General features: G+C 55.0%; 1 protein-coding gene across 2 annotated transcripts; it reads right to left on the bottom strand.

The window, feature by feature from the left end:
- Positions 1-5,307: 5,307 nt before the first annotated feature.
- On the bottom strand, positions 5,308-16,103 carry FGFR4 (fibroblast growth factor receptor 4). 2 transcript variants are annotated; one of them, XM_086413607.1, is made up of 18 exons: positions 15,941-16,103; positions 13,223-13,361; positions 12,304-12,564; positions 12,136-12,216; positions 11,859-12,025; positions 11,222-11,345; positions 10,507-10,697; positions 10,242-10,380; positions 9,503-9,696; positions 9,248-9,393; positions 9,041-9,162; positions 7,733-7,843; positions 7,454-7,644; positions 6,989-7,111; positions 6,836-6,906; positions 6,487-6,624; positions 6,131-6,236; positions 5,308-6,024 (listed from the first exon to the last, which is right to left on the bottom strand). In XM_086413607.1, exons 2-18 carry the CDS (start codon positions 13,311-13,313, stop codon positions 5,881-5,883), a joined length of 2,400 nt encoding a protein of 799 aa, XP_086269733.1. In that variant the 5' UTR covers positions 13,314-13,361; positions 15,941-16,103; the 3' UTR covers positions 5,308-5,880. The 2 variants fall into 2 exon arrangements, with proteins under 2 accessions (XP_086269733.1, XP_086269731.1); XM_086413605.1 differs by having other exon boundaries at positions 13,223-13,365; positions 15,941-16,079.
- Between the last annotated feature and the right edge of the window lie 4,646 nt (positions 16,104-20,749).

The raw sequence follows: 20,749 nt of genomic DNA, 5'->3' as shown, positions 1-20,749 counted from the left end.
CTCCTGCCAGTGCTGCTTTAGAGAATTCTATGCCATCCATCATTTATCTCTAGCCTGTCTGCTTCAGAGCTTCCCTGGTAGCTCAGACAGTAAAGAATCTGCCTGTAATGCAGGAGACCCAGGTTCAATCCAGGAAGATCCCCTGGAGAAGGAAGTGACTACCCACTCCAGCATTCTTGCCTGGAGAGTTCCATGGACAGAAGAGCCTGGCAGGCTATAGTCCATGTCTGTTTTCAGCAGTGACTTGGAGGGGGCCACGGTCATCTAGGCAGAAGCTCAGTTGTGTGAGTGAAGCCATACTTAGCGCATGCAGTAAGTCCCCCAGCAATTATAATAACCTCATTCCCCCAGGATCTGAGGGCTAGCCCGTTGGCAAGGTTGTAGAGCTGTGCTGTCCAATATGGGTCTGGCTGTCTCAGTCTTCCAAGCCAACCCTCCTCTCCTGGAACCTGGTTTCCTAGGGTCCTCGGCTGTGAAAGGAAAGGGCCTATACCTCCCTGACCAGGAGCCTCATCATCGTCCTTACCAGGTCATTCAGTCATCTCACAAACCTTTGTGGGCCTGCCCTGCACTGGACCTGACTTCAAGAGGGAGCCCATGAGGATCCTGTCCTGAGTGAGACAGAGAGGGCCATAAATGGGTCACTCCAGTTGTACATAGAAGCGCAATGCCTAGGCTGTGCTGTGAGATCAGTGTGGGCTTCTTGGAGGAGGTGAACGCCGAACCACGCCCTGAAGGGAATAAGAGTGGTCTGGAGATTGAGAGTTGGGACGCACCCACAGCCATAGGACACAGGGCCAGTGGGTGCAATTGGTAGGGCCAGGTCAGGCTAGGCCCCAAGCAGCAGCACAAGAACTAGAGGCTGGCACCAGAGGCCTGGAAGGGACTGGCGCTGTGGAATGTGAGTGGCGACTGAGTAGGAGAGGATGCGGGAAAATGCTGGGTGAGTTCAGCTGTTGGCAATTTCACGCCATCTCCTCAGCCACTTCTTGGGGACAGGCCCCAGCCTAGGGGCCCAGGTGCTGATGAAGGTCAGATTTCGGTAGCAAGAGAATAAAAGGAGATTTCCTCCGGAGGGGGGCCCTCTCCCTGCAGAGAGAACTGCAGCTGCCTCACACACATACTCTGGGATTAGGCTAAATCCAACAGCAGGTGGAGGGATGGGAGGGGGGCTCCCAGTTAGGGTCCTAGAGTGTGGGAAGGGGCAGACGGTGGTGGTACGCACCTGAGTGTATCTGTTCCGGGGGGTGAGTCTCCTCCACCTGTCCTCCGTTCTGCCTGGTGCTGCCCTGGATGGGAGTTGGGGGGCAAGGACAGTAACTGCTGCCCTGGATCAAGGGCTGCATAAACACGGGGGGAGCAATGCAAGAAGACTTAGAAAATGTGGGCAGTTTTTCTTGGGAGCAAAGAGGGTGGGACAAGGGGATAGTTTTTCATGGAAAACATTTTGTGCCATTCAAGTTTTTGTTTCAGTTATTTAAACCATGAGCACAGAATCCCTCTCTAAAATGTGGTTCTCAAAGTGTGGCCTCAGACCAGCAGCATCCCCTGGGAACTTGTTAGAAATGCAGATTTCCAGGATTTACCTCAAACCTCTGTGTGTGTGTGTGTGCTTAGTAGCTCGGTCAGGTCTCACTTTTTGTGACCCTGTGGACTGTAGCCTGCCAGGCTCCTCTGTCCATGGGGATTCTCCAGGCAAGAATACTCAAACCTACTAGATACAAAATTCTGGGGTAGGACCCAGCAATCTAAACTCTTCAGGTAATTCTGATATATGCTAAAATTTTAGAACTACTGGTTAAAAATCTACCAAGGCAGTGCTTGCTTCCTGGGGATCACTACTGGGGAAAGGAGATTCTTGTGAGCATCCTGCTGTATAGCAATGAAAGCATGAAGTGGGGCGCAACTTGGAAGGAGGCCTTGGGGAGGCTGCCCCCAAAAATGAGGTTTAAGTGAGATCTAAAGGGCATGAGGAAAAAAAAAAAAAAATAAAGGGCATGAGGGGCTTGGCCAGTTAAGTAGGGGAGAAGAAGGAATAGCCCATGTGAGGCCCAGAGGTGGCAGAGATGAAGGTCACAGGGCTGGAGCTCAAAGTGCTGGGCCCAGCACCTCTGTGCTTAGGTGTCATGAATGACCATCCGTTTGTGTGGACATTCCATTTCTACTTCGCGGAAATCCAGAGCCTCTCCTGGCCCTCGGAATGACTGGGCCACCAGGGCTTTGGGAACAACCCCTGCAGTGGGAAAGGCACCCGTTCCTGAGCACTGATTCTCTCACTGCCCCCATGCGACCTTGGGAGGAGGAGGAAATGGCAACCCACTCCAGTATTCTTGCCTGGAGAATTCCATGGATAGAGCCAGGTGGGCTGCAGTCCATGGGGTCGCACAAGAGTCAGACACGACTGAGTGACTAACAACTTCAGGCCAGTCACTTCCTCGTTCTGAGCCTCAGTGTCCTCATCTGGGCAATGGGGATAAGCATGCCTTCCAGGGAAGAGATGCCATAAAGAAGGCATGAGATCATGGCAACCCAGACCTGGGGGCCATGCCCTCCTAATCCATGTAACAACAGCCATTTTTGACCAAGCATTTCCTACCACTCTCCAAGGCATGTTGTCATTCCCGTGCTTCAGGCTCAGAGAGGGTAACTTCAGTCATAGCTCATAGCTCAACCTCCTCCCAACCCCCTTACCAGGGCCAGCTTACCCCTCCCTCCCAAGCACTGATTCCCTCCCAGCAGCCTCCTGCCTCTTGGCTCTGGCTTCTGAGATCTGAGTGGCCGTCTGTCTGTTGCTCCTACCAGAACCTTTGGCTGACCCAAGCAGCGAGCGAGTGGCAGAGTCCGGAGGTGACCCAGTGCTTTTCGGACAGGCTCTTGCAGTTGGTGGTGGTGGGTGGGCACTAGCTCAGAAGCTGCTTGGAACCCAGGCAGACCAAGGGTGTCAGCTCCAGATGCTGCCACGCTGCCCAGAGCGAGTTTGGGGGAGGGGGGATGGAGCAGCAAAGCTCGCATGGGGGAATTAGTAGCATCTGTCTCATTCTGACATGGGACGTGAGGAATGTGGAAAGGCCCAGTAAGCACGTGCCTGCCAGAGAGGCTAGCAGGGAGGGGGCACAGGGAGGGGCAGCTGAACCCCTCTGGGACCCCAGGACCTACCAGGCAGCAGCTGCCTCCATCACTCTGATGAGTCTCCCATGTACATAGGACCTGCTGGGAACCTGGTGTGGGGGATCAACTGGGCTCCTTCCTTAGACCCTAATCCTTATGACCCTGGGGCCCGTCATATCCTCAGTTTCTCTACCATTAAATTGGGAAAACCAATCTTTATCTGGGCTTCCCAGGTGGTGCTAGTGGTAAAAAACCCGTCTGCCAATGCAGGAGACATAAGAGACTTGGCTTCGATCCCTGGGTTGGGAAGATCCCCTGGAGGAGGACGTTGCCACTCACTCCAGTTTTCTTGCCTGGAGAATCCTGTGGACAGAGGAGCCTGGCAGGTTGCAGTCCTTAGGGTCTCAATATCTGGCAAGGCTGCGATGAGAGACAGTGGTGGGCCTCTCCCTCCACTGTGCTGAGCCTAGCACAGCAGTGGGCTCACGGTGGGAAAGTGGAAAATGGGGGTTCTCATTTGCCACTCCCTTGTCCTTACGCACTGCTCTAGCCTCCCAGCCCTTTTCTTCCCTGGGTGGGCTTTGAGGGATCTGCCTGTCCTGTGTTTGTCTAGGTTAATGAAGGCAGTCACTAGCCAATGACCTCAGTGGGAGATAGGGGCTCAGTCAGAAAGTTTGGAGGACTCCTGGGAGCCAGAGGGGGTTCTTGAGTGGAGGAGGAACGTAAGCCAAGAGCTGCTTTTGGAAGCTGTCTGTGGAGCCACCTGCAAGGGAATAGGAGGGGAGGGGATGGAGGAGACCTTGGGCAGGAAGGAGACCCTTTGAGGCAGCCCTGAGACTCAGGGATGCGGCAAAGGCGAATTTCACCAATTCTTAGGGAAACACTCAGCATAACCCATGTGAACTCTGCAGGGCGTCCTTCCCCAAGCATGTGCTCATCTGAGACTCATTTCATCCTAAACCCTAACCCCTGGAGGTAAGCAAGCAGGACTACACCACTCGTGTGGGTGAAGAGTGATGATCAATAAGTGAGAACAGTGGCCATGGGACCGTGGAAGTGGCAACTCTGAACTTCCTAGCTCCAAGTCCAGTTTTCTCTCATTCTGTTGGGGAACAGGGCTCCTGAGGGAAAAGAAGTGGTCAGGGAAGACTCCCTGGGTTTTTCTCTGGTGCCTTCTCCAAGATGGGGGCTCCTGGAGGAGGTACAGTTTTGTGCAGGAAGATGGGACATAGTGAGGCAAAGAGGAATAGAAAGAGGAGACAAAGAGGAAACCTGGACTAGGAAGAGAAGTGTGGCTGCTGCTCCGTCTTCCAGGATGGCCCTAGTCCCAAATCCGTATTCCTAGCCCCTTCTGACCCTGTTTGTACTTTCAGCCACCATCCCCTAGAGGTTCTGGGGGCAACCCAGGAGCTTCCACCAAGGGTCTGTCCTGGATGGGAGCTCCTGATTCAGCAGGGCCGAGCAGGGCCACAGAGAGTGCCAGGCACTGGGTCAGGAACCTCTTCTGTGGATTGGGGGGCTGAAGAGCAGCAGTGACTGCTGGGATGGAGCCGGAGAAGTTCCAGGCTTAGAGCCCTGAGAAGCTGATCTCTCCACCCTCCCCCAGAGGGTGTTTGAGAACAGGGCCATGACGGCCTCCCCAGGGGAGGACCAGGCAGGCAGAGACAGCTGCAGCCCAGCCAGGCGGCAACCAGCTGCTGCCTGGGAGACTGGCCAGGGTGGGGCGGGGTGGGCAGAGCCCCCACCCTGAGCGGCAGAGCGTGGGAGCGGGCAGCAGCCTCGAAGCTGAGTTTCAGGCTTTCATGCTGTGTTAACGGTCAGCTTGGTTAATGCTGAGCAGATGGGGGCGGGGTGCTGCCAACTCCCTTGGGGACAGTCCTGGGCACGTATGCACATAACACATGTGCAGAGGGTACAGGAGTTCCACCAAGTGGATGGTGCCATGTGGACTCACCTGCCAGTTAGCACGCTTTCACACTATCGTATATCCGACGAGGCTGCTGAGACAGACAAACCAAGACAGAGGGGCACAAAGTCTCCTGGGTCCACCCCAAGGCAGCTGGAGGTGGATATTCACCCAGGGCCTGGCGTGGAGCCCTCCATCTGTGTCATCCCCAGCAAAACTCCCAGCTCAGGGATCTCTCCACCCTGTTCCCCCTCCATCCGCTGTGGGGAAGACACCAGGCAGGCACACGGAAGTTCATTTCAAAACAATAATTTATAAAAGGTCATTTGCTTCTGTGTTTTGGCAGGCTCCCAGCCTCTCAGCCAGCACGGGGCGGTGTGGGGATGGGGTGGGCACGAGCACTCCTTCCATCAAGATGCTGGGACAAGCAGCAGAGGGAGGCGGGGGAGGCCTGGGGAAGTGGGGTTCAGAGGTCTAAGACCTCTCTTGGTATGGGGAAGCGGGGAGGTTTAAGACAGCCCTGCAGCCAGGTCCAACCAAAGCCCTGGAACAAGAACTTCTACCAAGGCCCAGAAGTCCAAGCAGAACCTTAACAAGCCATTAGAACACTGGGGCCACGACTCCAAAGAACAGGGCCTTGAGGCTGGGATTGAACTCTGGCTTGAGACCCAGAGGCCAGAGAAGGAAGTCTCGAGGCTAGGGACCCCAGGACCAAGGACAGACCTCCCCCAAACAGAACCAGAGATCTGGGATAGTACCCTTAGGTCAGGGCCTGGGGCTGCCAAGGACGAGTGCCACCTGGTTTCAGTTGAGCCAGGAGGCCCAAGGCTGGCAGCTGACCCTGCCCATACAGCCTGTGCCTCTGCTCACGTCTGCACCCCAGGGAAGAAGGAGCTGGGCCTCAGTGGTAGGGGGTCGTGGCTGAAGACAGAGTCGCTAGAGGAGCAGGTGCTGCTGGCGTCCCCGCCGGCAGGGGAGTAGGGTCCAAAGGTTAGGCGGAGGTCGAGGTACTGTGGGGAACAGTGTTGGTCAGCCCTGGTGGTCAGGTGGGATGAGGCCCAGAGGGCAGTGGGCATGGGGGCGGGGGGCGGTCTTGGGACCATAGGGGCACAGTACCTCCTCAGAGACGGCCAGCAGGACCTTGTCCAGTGCCTCCACCAGTTGCTTGAAAGTGGGCCTCTGAGAGGGTGCTGCGTGCCAGCACTCGCGCATCAGCCCGTATCTGGGGGAGGGGCGGGGGAGGGTCAGAAGGAGCCTAGGGCCTGGGTGAGGGGGTGTGGTGAGGGGGTAGGAGGGTTTGACACAAGGTGAGGCCATTCAGCAAACGAGTACCCTGCCAGGCCTTCCCTGCCTGGCTGAAGAGGGGGTGACCATGAGTGAGAGCTGACCACTCTGTATGACTGGACCGTGAGGTCAAGGTTAGGACAGAGAATGAGGACTAGAAAGTGAGGGAGAGTGGGGTGAGGCCTCACAGCTCTGGGGGGCAGTGTGGGGGCCGGTCCATCCGATGCCCCTCTCGTAGCAGCGAGAACAGCTCCTCCACGGGGATGCCAGGGTATGGGGAGCCCCCGAGGGTGAAGATCTCCCACAGCAGGATTCCAAACGACCACCTGGATGGAGGCAGAACCCAGGCTCAGCAGGGTACAGCTTCACCCACTAACCCTGCGGCTAGGATAGGGGACCCCACAACTATGATCCACCATGTGGGTAGGAATACGGGCTTCTTTTAGAGGTCTGGTCCCACTCAGACCCAGGGCAAGGGCTTTAGAAGGACAAAGGTTGCCTGTAGATATATCCCAGGGCCCAGCTTCCAGGACTCACACATCACTCTGGTGTGTGTAGACTCTGTCAAACAAGGCCTCTGGTGCCATCCACTTGACAGGCAGGCGGCCCTGGAGGGAAGAGGGCACACTGCTGCCAAGGGCCACGGGTCCCAGTGCCTGGCCCCAATCAGCTGCGCCCCGCCTCCCTTACGTTGCTAGTTTTCTTGTAGTAGTCAATGTGGTGGATGCCACGGGCCAGCCCGAAGTCTGCAATCTTCATCACGTTGTCCTCGGTCACCAGTACATTGCGGGCAGCCAGGTCCCGGTGGATGCACTGGGGGCGGGGCAGGGGTCTTAGATTGAGGACACATGACTGGGAAATGGGCACAGGGGACCTCACAGCAACCCGATGAGTGGGAATCATCCACCCATTTTACAGATGGGGAAGTTGAGAGAGGGGAAACGTAAGCCAACTAACTTCAGGGCCCACACCTTGTCTCTTGCACCACCGCTCCTGCCTGTGGGATAGGAAGGAATGGGAACATGCAGTGTTAACTGCATATAGATGAGGCAGTACAGAAGGACTCAAGGACGCTTAGAGTAAGGAAAAAGAGGAGAGAGGGAGAAGTTGGTGGCATTTAACACAAGGCATGGAAGTGCGGGGATGGGTCATTACCTTCCGGGACTCCAGGTACTGCATGCCCCGGGCCACCTGGTAGGCGCAGGAGACCAGGGCAGGGAAGGAGAGCGGCCCCTCGCTGCTCCGAGGCCCGTCAGGGCTGAGGTCAGGGCCTGGGGGGCGGCGGGCCCGCAGGAACTCCCGCAGGTTGCCCTTGGCAGCACACTCCACGATCACGTACAAGGGCCCTGCAGAGGAGAGGGGCGACAGGGAAGCTGACAAGGCTGTGGCTCCATGCCCCCACCGTCCCTGTCCCTCACCCCGCCCCGCTCCCACCTTCCTGGGTGCAGACACCCAGCAGGTTGATAATGTTCTTGTGTCGGCCAATCAGCTTCATCACCTCCATCTCAGAGACCAGGTCTGCCAAGTCCTTGTCGGAGGCGTTGTCTGCGAGGATGACAGCCAGGGTGATTACATAAGGGAGGCTTTGGGTTGGGGACAGGACATGGAGCCCTAAATTCCATGCCAGGAAGGTCTGGGCCTGAATCTCTGCTAGGCTGTGTGGCCTTGAAACAGTCTCTTAACTTCTCTGAACCTCAGGATCCTCTTGTATGAAATGGGACGATGGATTATGCCCTACTCTCATAGCAGTTGCAAGGATGCGACAAGATCAGGATCTAAAAGTGTTAGGCCCACCAGTGAGTGCAACCAGGAAAAAGGAGGGAGGGGAAAGAGCTCTGAACAGGAAGGAAGCTCCGTCTGGAGGACTTGGCATTAGTCCCCGAATGGGGTGACAGCTCCTGGAGGCGGGAAGTAGGCTGGCGCCCTGAGGTCTGTCCGACCAGGGCCTGGCGTCCATCTGGCCTGGGAGTTCAGGGAGCTGCTGGTAGGGCGCAGCCAGGGGAGGCCAGGAAGAAGCTGCTCTAGTTTCTCTTGAGAAAGCTAAGGACCAGGGGCTGAACCCCTGGGGCTGACCTGTGGCCCTGGGCCAATGACATACCCTCCCCGCCAGACCTCACAATGCACATTTCTCAATCCCTGCCTCCCAGAAAGTGCCAGGTGGCCCCAGCTGTGCAGAAAGGAGGGGCTGGCGGGAGTGGAACAGCAGTTTGGGCCACTTTTGTAGAGGGGGCTGGGGAATAGCAGTGAGAGGCCTCGATGGTGGGTCCCGCCCGGGTGTCCTGAGCCTCCTGGGGCTGCTGCTTGGGCTGTTCTTTGAGAGAGTGGTGGACACAGGGGGAGATCTGGGAAGGGCCTGGGGGAGACCAAGGGTGCAATCTGGGGGGGAATCATGGGGTTGAGGTGGAGGCCTTCAAGGCTAACAAGGTTATTTGAGGTCAAAGCTGACACAGGGTAGCAGACCCATCACCCTAAACTCTGTGGTCACCATCATCCCCGTAGTGAAGATTTTAGGTGTCATTTTCCACTAACCTCAGGCTGGGAGGTGGGGACTATTATTTATCCCATGTGACCTGTGAGGAAATCGAAGCTCATAAATGACCTGCCAGGGTTGGTGGCACATCTGGGCACTGGGCCCAAGGAGTGGGGGCAGTAACAACCTTTCCTGGTCCTCACCCACTAGCACCCTGAGCCCTGTCTGTTACTGCCAAGGTCATAGGGTCTCCCAAAAGCTGCCACACTCACCCTTAAGCATCTTGACAGCCACGGTGCTGGCTTGGTCTGGCCGGGTGGGGTCCATGCCGAAGGCCTCTGCGCACACCACCTGCCCAAAGCAGCCCTCGCCCAGGGGCTTTCCCAGCACCAGCCTGGAGATGAGAGAGACGAGGCCTCAGCCACCAGGCATCACTCCCGCACAGGGTCTGATCCCCATGCTCACTCGGCATGGCATACCTGTCCCGGGGGAACTCCCACAGCGGGTCAAGAGGCAGGTCGAGACTCACGAGGCCAGCGAGCAAGGGGGGGCCGCTGGAGGAGAGACGGACACCCCGCACCAGGGACAAGCTTGACTTGGCTGAGGAGCCTGACTCCAGCGAGAACTGCAAAGGGAGAGACTTGGTCGGTCTGCTGAAGCTGAGCTGGGGTGGGAACGTAGGCCCTGAGCCTTTGCTATGAGAACACGGAGGTGGGGGACAGCACGCTGGATACCTGTCGGGCCAGAGGGAAGCGAGACAACTTCTGCACGGTGGCGGGCTGTCGGTGGTGTCGGGTGAGGAGCGTCTGCCTGCGATATAGCCCGACCAGCAGCAGGAACACGATCAAAGCCAGAGAGCCTGACGAGTACAGGATGATGTCCGTGTACCTGCCTTCGGGTGCTGTCGCTGACCACGTGAGATCCTCCTCTGCCCGCAGATGGACACATGGACAGAAACTGATTGGTCAGTCAGCAGTCAGATGGCTGGCCCCACCCCTTCTCACTGAGGCCCTTGTAGCTCCTCACACAGAGAGACACACAGCAGTAAAACTGCATTGATACCCCGTCCTGCGTACCCACAGACTTCCCTGATGGCTTAGACAATATAGAATCCACTTGCAATGTGGGAGACCTGGCTTCGATCCCTGGGTTGGGAAGGTCACCTGGAGGAGGGCGTGGCAACCCACTCCAGTATTCTAGCCTGGAGAATCCCCATGGACAGAGGAGCCGATGGGCTACAGTCCGTGGGGTCACAAAGAGTCGGACATGACTGAGAGACTAAGCACAGCACAGCACTGCATACCCATGTCCCAGAGGGTCGCACAGACAGTCGTATGTGGACATGCATAGCAGGACATGCATGCAGAATCCCAAATCCACACGCCACATCCCAAATCCATATCTCACAGACCAAGGAAGACTCTCTCTATCCAGCAGGTCACAGTCCATGGCTGGACCACTGCAGAAGCTCACCTGGCAGCACCGTGAGCCAGGCCGACTGGTAGGAAAGGCCGATGGAGTTGCCCGCCAGGCAGGTGTACTCGCCTGCATCCTCAGCAGATACATTCCGAAGGTACAAGACCTCCACCTCTGAGCTATTGATGTCCGCTGTCTGGGGATGGGGGATACACTCAGGGGTCACAGCAGGGCCTGGGGTCCTGCTGTGGCCAGGAAGCGAGCTGGGGACTCCCCACCCCCGTGGGAGGATGGTGGAATCAGGTGCCAGCAGGGACTAGACCTTTAAGACTTGCACATAGGGGAAGCCGTCGGCACCGAAGCTGCTGCCGTTGATGACGATGTGCTTCAGCCACTGGATGTGGGGCTGGGCGTCGCTGTACACCTTGCAGAGCAGTTCCACGTCACTGCCCACCACAGCCGTGGTGTTGGCTGGGAGCCCTGCCTGAAGGATGGGCCGGTGCGGGGACCGCTCTGGGGGTGAGGCCGGGCCAGGCTGTCAGCCCTGATCGGTGGCACCTACCTGCCTCCCGCCTACCCCCCAGCTCAAGGGAGGAACCTTCCTGATACTCAGCTCAGACCTTGTTCATCCCCTCCTTATACCATTCAAACCTTCCGTGGCTCCCCATTGCCTTTGGGGACAAGGAGAACTTCTCAGCCAAGCACTCAAAAACCCTCCAGGTCTGGCTCTCTGCTTAAATCCCACAACCTAGGCATATACCTCCCCACAGAAGCATTGTATTCTTCATGCCTAGGGCCTTGGCTCCACCTGTGTCCTCTGCCTGGATGTCTTTCCCATTTCCCCACCTCAGCTGGGCCCTGCTTCTTCAAGCCCACGTTATTCCCTGTGCTTCCCTCGGACCCACCTGGACACTTTGAGTAGCTTGAGTGAGTTGCCTAAGACTAAGTCCATCTGGCTTGTCAGACTGGGTCCCACCTGAAGACAGGGACAGGGCTCCCACCCCCACGCCACCTCACCTGCCTGCCCACCCACTCACCCAGCACGTCCAGCAGGTAGCTATAGCGGATGCTGCCCAAAGAATTCTCCACGAGGCAGGTGTACGTGCCACGGTCAGAGGGCACCACGCTTTCCATCACCAGGCTCCAGTGCTGGTGGCGCAGCTAGGGGGCAGGCAAGCATCCATGAGAGGCCACCGAACCGTGCCCACAGGGGTCTTCTCAAGCTCTCTGAGCCCCGGGGAGACCAATGCCAAGGGTAGGGACTTTGGGACAAAGGAGAAGGCTCCCCAAATATCCAAACCGTGGGTTTGAGTCTTTTGAGTTTTAGCTCTACTTCTTCCAAGCTGGGCCACCTTGAACCAGTTTTTGCCCTTTCTGAGTCTCAGCTTCCTCTGAAACAACAGCTTGGAACTGACCCTGTTGTGGTCTCATCCTGAAAATGGGCTGCTAAAACACTGATACCTGCTGGTCAGTGATCCTTCCCACTGTACACATGGAGTTGCTAAGGTCGGCAGGTTAAGTCACTTGCCAAGGAGCAGCAGAGTGGGAACTTGACCCAGAGCTGTCCATGTCCAGGGTCTCATGCCCCTTCTGGGGCCCTCGGCTGCGTTTCTCATTAGAAAAAGAGCTGTGGGTTTGACTTGAGGGCACCGATGAGGGAACCCAGAGACTCACCCGAATGCCTCCAATGCGATGCTCCCCGTGGAAGTCCTGTCCATCCTTGAGCCAGCGGATGGTGGGCATGGGGTTGCCTGCAGCTGGACAGCGGAACTTGACGGTGTTCCCGGCAGGCACAGCATGCAGTTTCTTCTCCATGCGCTGGGGGTGCGTCCAGTAGGGTGCTGAAGAGGAGGAGATGGGAGAATTCAGTGTCCACTAGAAGACCTGTTCACACACAGATCTGTTCTCAGTGGCCAGCAGGGAGGCAGGGTCTTTGAGGACTCACACTGACCTTGCTGGGGGTAAACGTGCCCATTCAAGGGGCCCCTGTGGATCTTGGGGTCCTCGTCGCCATTGCTGGAGGTCATGGAGTCTATGTCCGGGACAGAAGGAGGCGTTTAAGGCCCAGGACAGAGAGTCTCTCCCCAGGCATCCCTTAGCCTCTGCTGGTCCCCCTTACCGTCCACAACCAAGGTGACGTTGTGCAGAAGCAAGGAGCCTCGTGATAGGCAGAGGTACTGGCCAGCATCCTCGGGTAGGAAGCTGGCAATCTCCAAGCGGCCTCTCCAGCCTCGTACCCGGCCAGCAGGTGTCAGGCGACTGCCCTCCTTGTACCAGTGGCCACTGCGCTCAGCCCGCCCGCAGCATAACCGCACAGGCTGCCCAAGGGCCACCGTCAACTCCTGCTCTTGCTGCTCCGGGCTGGGGGCCAGGCAGGGCTCTGCGGGTCGAGGGCAGAGGTCCGTGAGCCCCGCAGCCCCCTGCCTACAGAGAACATGCTGCACACACAAGACACGAGCACGCTCGACACATGCTAAACACCTGCTGCCCCTTCACGGACACACAACCACATGCTGCAGACGCTATGTGCAGGGCAAATGCCACCCCTCTGATGCAGAGCACACACACACGGCACATAGCAGACATGCTGTACTGGACATGCCACCGTCTAAGGAACACACACACACAAGGCACATGCTATACGTGCCACGCACAGGCCACACACCACACCTCCGGGGCACATCACACTCACAGTGCATACACCACACATGCTGGTGGGGCCCCCCAAGTCCCACACACCCAGTGCACAGAACACACGCGCGCACATACACACACGCACACAACCAAGGGGCTCACCACCAGCTCTGCGGCCCAGCTCGGGGCCCTGCACCCTGCAAGGCCAGTCCTCTCTTGGGGACACAGAGATAGGTGGACGCTTGCTGGGAGCCAGACACCAAGTCTCCACGGCTGAGTCCTGCCCTGCTGCCACCTCCTCAGGGCCTAGGCCAGGATCCTCTCCAGCCTTGCTCAGCCAGCAGCCCCCTCCTGAGGCCCACTCTTCCCACCCCGGCCACCCTCTCCCTTCTTAGAGGCCATACCCAGCTCCGTTTCCTCAGAGGCCTCAAAGGACAAAGCTGGAGCCCCAGGTGCCCCCAGCAGGACCCCCAGGAGGACCAACAGCAGCCGCATCTCCTTCCTGCCGCTCTCGAGGACCCAGGCTGGGCCTCCTATGACTGCCTTTCTGAAACAGAGAGGGTGAAGAACTCCTACTAGACCCACACCTTGGCTGCCTCTCTGCTCCTATTTTGCAGATGAGGAAACTGAGACAAGAAATGGCTGGCTGACTTGTCCAAGCCCGACAGGCAGCGTCAGAGCAAAGACTAGAACCAGCTCTGCCGTTAACCAGAGCTCAAGGCTTCCCCATGGTAGGTTGGGGGTGGGGTGGGGGGGTTGCTGGAAGGGGGCTGGGCTTCCTGCCCTTCTTGGGTCCTGCTGAGACCTTCCTTGGCACAAATTCACAGAAAGGGCAGTTTTGGAATTCTTTGCTTGGAGGGAAACAGAGAATGGAGACACATCTTCTCCCTCTCAGCACACATAATTTATTTTTTGCTGAATAAATGTATTACTGAAGAGCCAAAAAAAAAAAAAAAAATCTGAAATATAATACAAGGCCAAGCTTCAGCATTTGGATGTTATCTGATCTGACCCCCACTCCTTAGAGCATTGCTTACATTTCCATGACCAGCTTCGGAGACCTATAGTGGCAGGGTGGGTGTGTGCTTAGTCGCTCAGTCGTGTTTGACTCTTTGCGACCCCATGGACTGTAGCCTGCCAGTCTCCTCAGTCCACGGGGATTCTCCAGGCAAGAATACTGGAGTGGGTTGCCACTGCCTTCTCCAGGGGATCTTCCTGACCCAGGGATCAAACCCAGGTCTCCCACATTGCGGGTGGATTCTTTACCATCTGAGCCACCCAAGAAGCTCTGCAGTGGCAGGGTGCTCACTGCTAACAAGGCCATATATCCCATGGCCAGGAAAAATTCTGAGCCAGAATTGCATTCTGGGGATACTTCTGTTTTTTGTGCCCCTGCAACTCCATCAGAGGTGACACAAGCTCTTGTCAAGCAGGTAGACTCTAGTGTCTGACAGAGCCAACTTCAAATCCTGACTCTTACCAAGTGCAAATCACTGTCCCTCTCTGGGCTGCTGTCCTTACAGGACTGCTTTGAGGATAAAAGAGAACATATGTAGGGCCAGGCGCACAGGATGCGGCAGTGTTTTCTTCCCTTTCCCCTCTCCATGACTGTTATCCTGCGTCTGCCCTCAGCCAGTCACCTCCAATTCCAGTGCTGTTCCTAGCAGGTGTGATGTACACTTCCACCCCATCTAGGTACTCTCCTCCAAACACTATCAACGATGTCTCCATCCACCAAAAGGAACACTCAAACCTGAGGCTCAGCTGGCAGGGGAAGAGGGTGACTAGTATAGTTCCAGGGGCCTGCTGGCTATCACGTGGGGCTGAGTAACAGGTGTCACTGAGGTCTCTGCATCCACCTCACTCAGGTATCTCACTGCACTCCTCCTCAGCCACTGCTCCCCCTGTCCTGAGTTCTGAGGCGGGGGGCGCTTAGCTTGTCCTGGCCAAAGCCATCATCTCCCCCTTCATACGGTTTCTTCTTTGGGCTGCCCCCACAGCTGGGGCATCACTTGTCCAGTCCCTCTCCAGCCCATCTCACCTTCCCTGCCTGAACCCAGAGCAGGCGACGGGCATCTCTAGCTTGGGCCTTTGCAAACATCTCCCTTAATTCTCCAGCAGGGTTTTAGAAATTTATGAGCCTGTCATGTCCCCCCTGCTCAACACCCACCAGCTTACAAGCCCATAATGGCTGCCTGTGTGCAGCAGCATCCAGTCCACACTGTTTATCCAGCGCCCAAGGCCTCCCTCCTTGCCCCGGTCATTCTCATTGGCCACACAGTCTGCTTCTTCAGCACTGAGAAGTCATTGGCTTTCAGAACTGGGCATGTCTTCTCTCTTGCCCATACCTCTGTGACCCCACTTCTCTACCTGGCTCAGGTGCCACAATCTGTGCTCTGTCTGTGCCCACCTTCGTTTTCCATTGCCCTCCTCTGTGAAATCCCCTCACCCTGCTCTGCTCTTCAAGGATGTAGCTCTCTGGGTTGGGAATGGAGTGGGAGGCCCAGGGATTCTATTCCCACTCCGGGGCTACCCTGACCTCACTTAGTCGGGTCACCCGGGCGGCTGACGGGACAGACTGCCCTGCACCTGGGGTCGAAGGGTCTGACTCTGACATCAGGTAGTTCTGGGTTCTCCAGTCTCCCGCACTCAAGCGCTGGGAGAGCCTGGGCAAGTAATTGCACCTCTCGGAGCCTCAGCTTCCTCATCTCTCTATTTGGGGCAAGCAGACCGTCCAGCAGCCGAGGGACCAGCGCGTCCTTCCTCCGCCTCTATCGGGCCACCCTGGGGAGCAGTGCCAGTCGGCGGGTCTCCAAAGGAGCTGCAGGGACAGTCCGCCCGCCCCCGCCCTGGTGGGCAATGAGTAACCAGCTCCGCGGCCAGGGTGCTCTTTGGACGGAGCGGGACAAAAGGCCCTGTGTGCGATACGGGTTACTGATTTACCTTCTCCTTCACCCCCACGCCGAGCGGACGCCCAGGTCCCTAGTGCTGGGAGGGGTCAGCTCCCGGAGCCCCGCTGACGCTCGCCCCCTGGCGGCTGGGAGCGCAGCACGGGCCTGCACGGGATCCCGGCTCACCTCGAACCTCAGTGGTCCCGCGACTGGCACAACGTCCCGACTTACCTGGGTCCTCCGCGGCCTCGCTCTCAGCTCCCGCCAGCCCCGACCCCCACGCCCAGCGGAGACAGAAGACTGCTCGGGAGTTGCGCAGCCCCCGGCCGCAGAGCCAGGAATGTACCCGAGACAGCGGCGTGGCCACGGGTAGCCCAGCGCCCCGCCCACCTCGGGTTTCACCTACTTCGGGCTCCGCCCCTCCTGGACCAACTCTGTCCTTAACAGCGGCTTGGCGGGGAACAGCCCAGCGCCCCGCCCATCTCGGGTCCCGCCCAGCCGGGACCAGCTCCTGACAGCTGGTGGGTGGTACAGCGTCTCGCGTACCTGGAGACTCCTCGAACTCAACTGCGCCTCGTAGCCTAAGGGGTCGGCCCAATGCTAGCTGGCACACCCCTTCAGAGTCCGCCCCTTTTGCCCCACCTGGGCCAGGCTTCCAAGTTCTTGACCATCGCTCCGTCCCTTGGTTCTTACACCTCAGGGAACAAGACTCAGCAGTTCAGACCTGCCACCTCCTCAGAACTTGGCATAGCCTGGCTCCTCTGTCTTCTGTACAATCATCATACTCTCTGCCCTAACCCTCATCCTTCTCTGCACAACTTTTAGTGGTGTTTAAAATACAAATCTGACTGTGCCAACCACAAGTAAAGTGAAGTCGCTCAGTCGTGTCCGAATCTTTGCGACCCATGGACTGTAGGCCACCAGGCTCCTCCATCCATGGAATTTTCTAGGCGAGAGTACTGGAGTGGGTTGCCATTTCCTTCTCCAGGGGATCTTCCTGACCCAGGGATCGAACCGTGGTCTCCCACATTGCGGATAGACACTTTACCGTCTGAGCCACCAGGGCTGCTGCTAAGTCACTTCAGTCGTGTCCGACTCTGTGCGACCCCATAGACGGCAGCCCACCAGGCTCTCCGGTCCCTGGGATTCTGCATGCAAGAGCACTTGGAGTGGGTTGCCATTTCCTTCTCCAAAGCATGAAAGTGAAAAGTGAGTGAAGTCGCTCAGTCGTATCCGACTCTTAGCGACCCCATGGACCGCAGCCTCCATCCATGGGATTTTCCAGGCAAGAGTACTGGAGTGGGGTGCCATTGCCTTCTCCGCCACCAGGGAATCAACCACAAACATCTCTTTAAAACGTTCCGAGAGCTTCCTGTAGAGATCGTTGGCCTGACCTGGCCCCGCCCACATGTCCAGAGGAAGCCTTCCTTACTTCTTCCCTGCTCCCACCCTACCTCTGGACCTTGCACAAATGGTACCGCTTCCTAAAACAATCTTTCTGCTCTAGGTCTGATTTGCTGTTGTTTAGTCATTAAGTAGCAAACTTGGCTTAAAACTCAACATTCATAAAACGAAGATCACAGTATCTGGTCCCATCACTTCATGGCATATAGATGGGGAAACAATGGAAACAATGACAGACTTTACTTTCTTAGGCTCTAAAATCATTGCGGGGTAAGAATACTGGAGTGGGTTGACATTTCCTTTTCCAGGGTATCTTCCCCATTCAGAGATCAAACCATGCCTCCTATTGGCAGGCATATACTTTACGTCTCAGCTCAGGTCCCCAGAGAAGCCCTCTGAACTTGCCAGGTTCTTCCATGTCTTTTCTCCTGTAAGCATGGGAAAGAAGCAGGTAGCGAAGTGATTTAGAGCACAGACTGCAGAACTCAAATTTAGCACCATGACACATGGCCTTGTCAAGTTACTCCATCCCTGTGTCTACATTTTCTCATCAGTAAACCAGTGATATGATATGATGATATCATATCGTATATGATATGACAGTATCATTTTCAAGAAGTGGTTGCAAAAAGTAGACATATTCTTCTCACACACAACAGTAGGAATATAAATTCGTGGGGTCCCTGTGGAAAACAGTATGGTGGTTTCTCAAAAAATGAAAAAAAGAACCACCATGTGACCCAGCAGTTCCATTCCTGAGTATATATGGAAAAAAAAGAAAACATTAATTTGAAAAAATACATGCACCCCAATGTTCATAGCAGCATTATTTACAGTTGCCAAGATATGGAAGTGACCTAAGTATCCATCAACAGATAAATGAATGAAGAAGATATTATATATATATATATATTAGAATACTACTGTATATATAATGGAATACTACTCAGCCATAAAAAGGATAAAACTTTGCCATTTGCAACAACATGAATGGACTTGGATGGTATTATGCTAAGTGAAGTAAGTCAGAGAGAAAAAGACAGATAATGTAAGATATTACTTGTATGTGGAATCTAAAAGTTAAAACAACCTAATGAATATAACAAAATGAAACAGACTCACAGATAAAGAGGACAAACTAGTGGTTACCTGTGGGGAGAGGGAAGTGGGGAGGGGCAAAACGGAGGGGAGTAAGAAGTCTAAACTAATATGTATAACAAGGATATATTGTACAACAGAGGGAGTATAGCCAATATTTCACAATAACTATAAATGGAGTACAACCTTTAAAAATTGAGAATCATCTTGTTGTATGTCTGTAACTTAGAACGATTGTATAGCAACTATACCTCGATAAGAAGGAAAAATAAGTAGGCATATTATGAGTAAGCCTTCAGAATGCTGGTGCTGCTGCTCCTCAGTCGAGTCTGACTCTTTGTGACCACAGCCCACCAGGTTACCCTGTCCAAGGGGATGTTGGAGTGTATTACCAGGCCCTCCTCCAGGGGATCTTCCCGGCTCAGGGATCGAACCTGTGTCTCCTGCATTGTGGGCAAATTCTTTACCGCTGAACCCAAGCCTTCAGAATTCTGCCTGACATATAGCATTAGCTTTATCATGTAAGCTGTGATTATTTAGGACTTGTTATTCCCTCACCACATGTTCAAAAAATGTAACAGCTAATTCTGTAAATAGAAGGCAGGAACGGCCCGTAGGCCATACCATTATATCTCAGTTGCCTGGTACAAACAGGTGGACTCTGAATAGTTCCACCATGTCCCTTCCGGCTCAGGTCTGCCTCAACTGGGAGCACTTCTCTTGAAAATATGGTGTCATAGGTCTGCTGACCTTTGATTTCTATCCAATCTTCACCTTAAGTCCAAGCCCTGTGCTCCTCTTAAGATTTCTGCAGGAGAAAGGAAACCCTGCTGTGGAGTCTCAGTCCTGCCTCCCAGTCAACCCCCAGGCTGGTGGAGACCCTGCCCTTGAGAAGTAGCTTCCTTTCCCTTTGTTATGCAGAGGAGTCCAGCTTTCTCCACCCTGACTCCCAAAGAACTACAGGCTTTTCCTTTGCATAACTAAAGTGAAAGAAACTGAAGTTGCTCAGTCATATCCGACTCTTTGTGACCTCCTGAACTGTAGCCTACCAGGCTCCTCCGTCCATGGGATTTCCCAGGCAAGAGTACTGGAGTGGGTTGCCGTTTCCTTCTCCAGAGGATCTTCCCGACCCAGGAATCGAACCCAGGTCTCCTGCATTGTAGGCAGACTTTTTACCATCTGAGCCACCAGGGAAGTCCTAAAAAGCCATCAAAGTGATTTTTCCCTTTTCCCTCTCAAACAAAAGAAGGGTCTCTTCCCAAAGATAAGTCACAAAATAGTTGGTTATCTTTTTAAAAAAAATATTTTATTTTATGTTGGAACACAGTTGATTAACAATTTTGTGTTAATTTTAGGTGTATAGCAAAGTGATTCAGTGATATGTGTACATGTATCTTTTTTTTTTTTTTTCCAAATTCTTTTCATTCAGGTTATTACAGAATATTGAGCAGAGTTCCCAGAAAAGAGCTGGTTAGCTTTTAAAAACTGTTTGTCCTGATTCCCCCATGAGGGTCCTTCCTTGTGGAGCACCCTGGAAAGATGAGGCTCCGGGCACTGGGGAAGCCAAGCAAATGGGAGCCTCCCGCTCAGACAGGGCCTCAGACCTCCCGGATTCAGCTCCCCACCGCTGGTCCTCTGCTGGCTGCTCCGTGGATGTGGTTGGTGGGGGGAGTGGGGTGAGCTGCCAGCAGGAGCTGGACCCCACATAGCTTTCATTCAACTTCCAGGCACTTCCCCGGTTTACCTGAGCCAAAAGCAGAATAAGGCTTTCATAGTCCAGGTTGTGCAACCTCCCTGTCCCCTGAGATGCCCAAGTCCTTCAGCCTAACAACCCTGCCCCCACTCCCTGCATCGGCACACGTGTGTCCAGCCCTCCTCCCACATGCACAGTTTCTCACACTGAGCCTGTGCAGAGTTTGACACTCTCTCACAAGGTCTCTCATTCATTCACTCATTCACCAAGCGTGTATGGAAGGTTCATTATGTAGCATATACTGTTCTAAGTCCTGGGGTTAAAGCTGCTGACACAGTAATAGGGAAAGATAGATAAGTAAACAGAGCACAGAAGGAGACATGCGGGGGAAGTCTGGGAGAGGCACCCAAGCCTGTCTTCCTTTCACGGTCTTGCTCTGTTGCTAATAATCTTTCACCAGTCACATCTGCAACCTTTCTCAAAGATGGTCAAACATGCATGGACACACACACACACACACACACACATACCCCACACTCCTAACGGGCTCAGGAGCCTGCCATCCTGTGATTTTGTCTTTAGTTGTCTCAGCCTCAATTTCTTTAGCCCCAAAACCCTACTTCCTTTTCCTAGGGGTGTTGGAGGAATTGAATAAGTTAAGAGAATGGGTTTCACCAGAACAGGAAGTCGAGAAGAATTCCTCATGTTGACTGAGTTCCCACTGTATGCCAGGCACCTTGCTAGGTAAGGTATTATCCATCCGTTATATCCTTTGATCCTTCCCTCCAGCCAAATAGGGGAGGAGTCCTTAGCTCCCTTTTGGTGGTGACAGAGCAGGCACTCAG

The sequence above is a fragment of the Bos grunniens genome, chromosome 7, assembly GCF_055505025.1.
Source record: "Bos grunniens cultivar Pamir isolate PY7600 chromosome 7, Bosgru_T2T1.0, whole genome shotgun sequence".
Classification (NCBI taxonomy): Eukaryota; Metazoa; Chordata; class Mammalia; order Artiodactyla; family Bovidae; genus Bos; species Bos grunniens.
The sequence above is the reverse complement of the archived record's forward strand: the minus strand, read 5'-3'. Positions and strand labels throughout refer to the sequence as shown.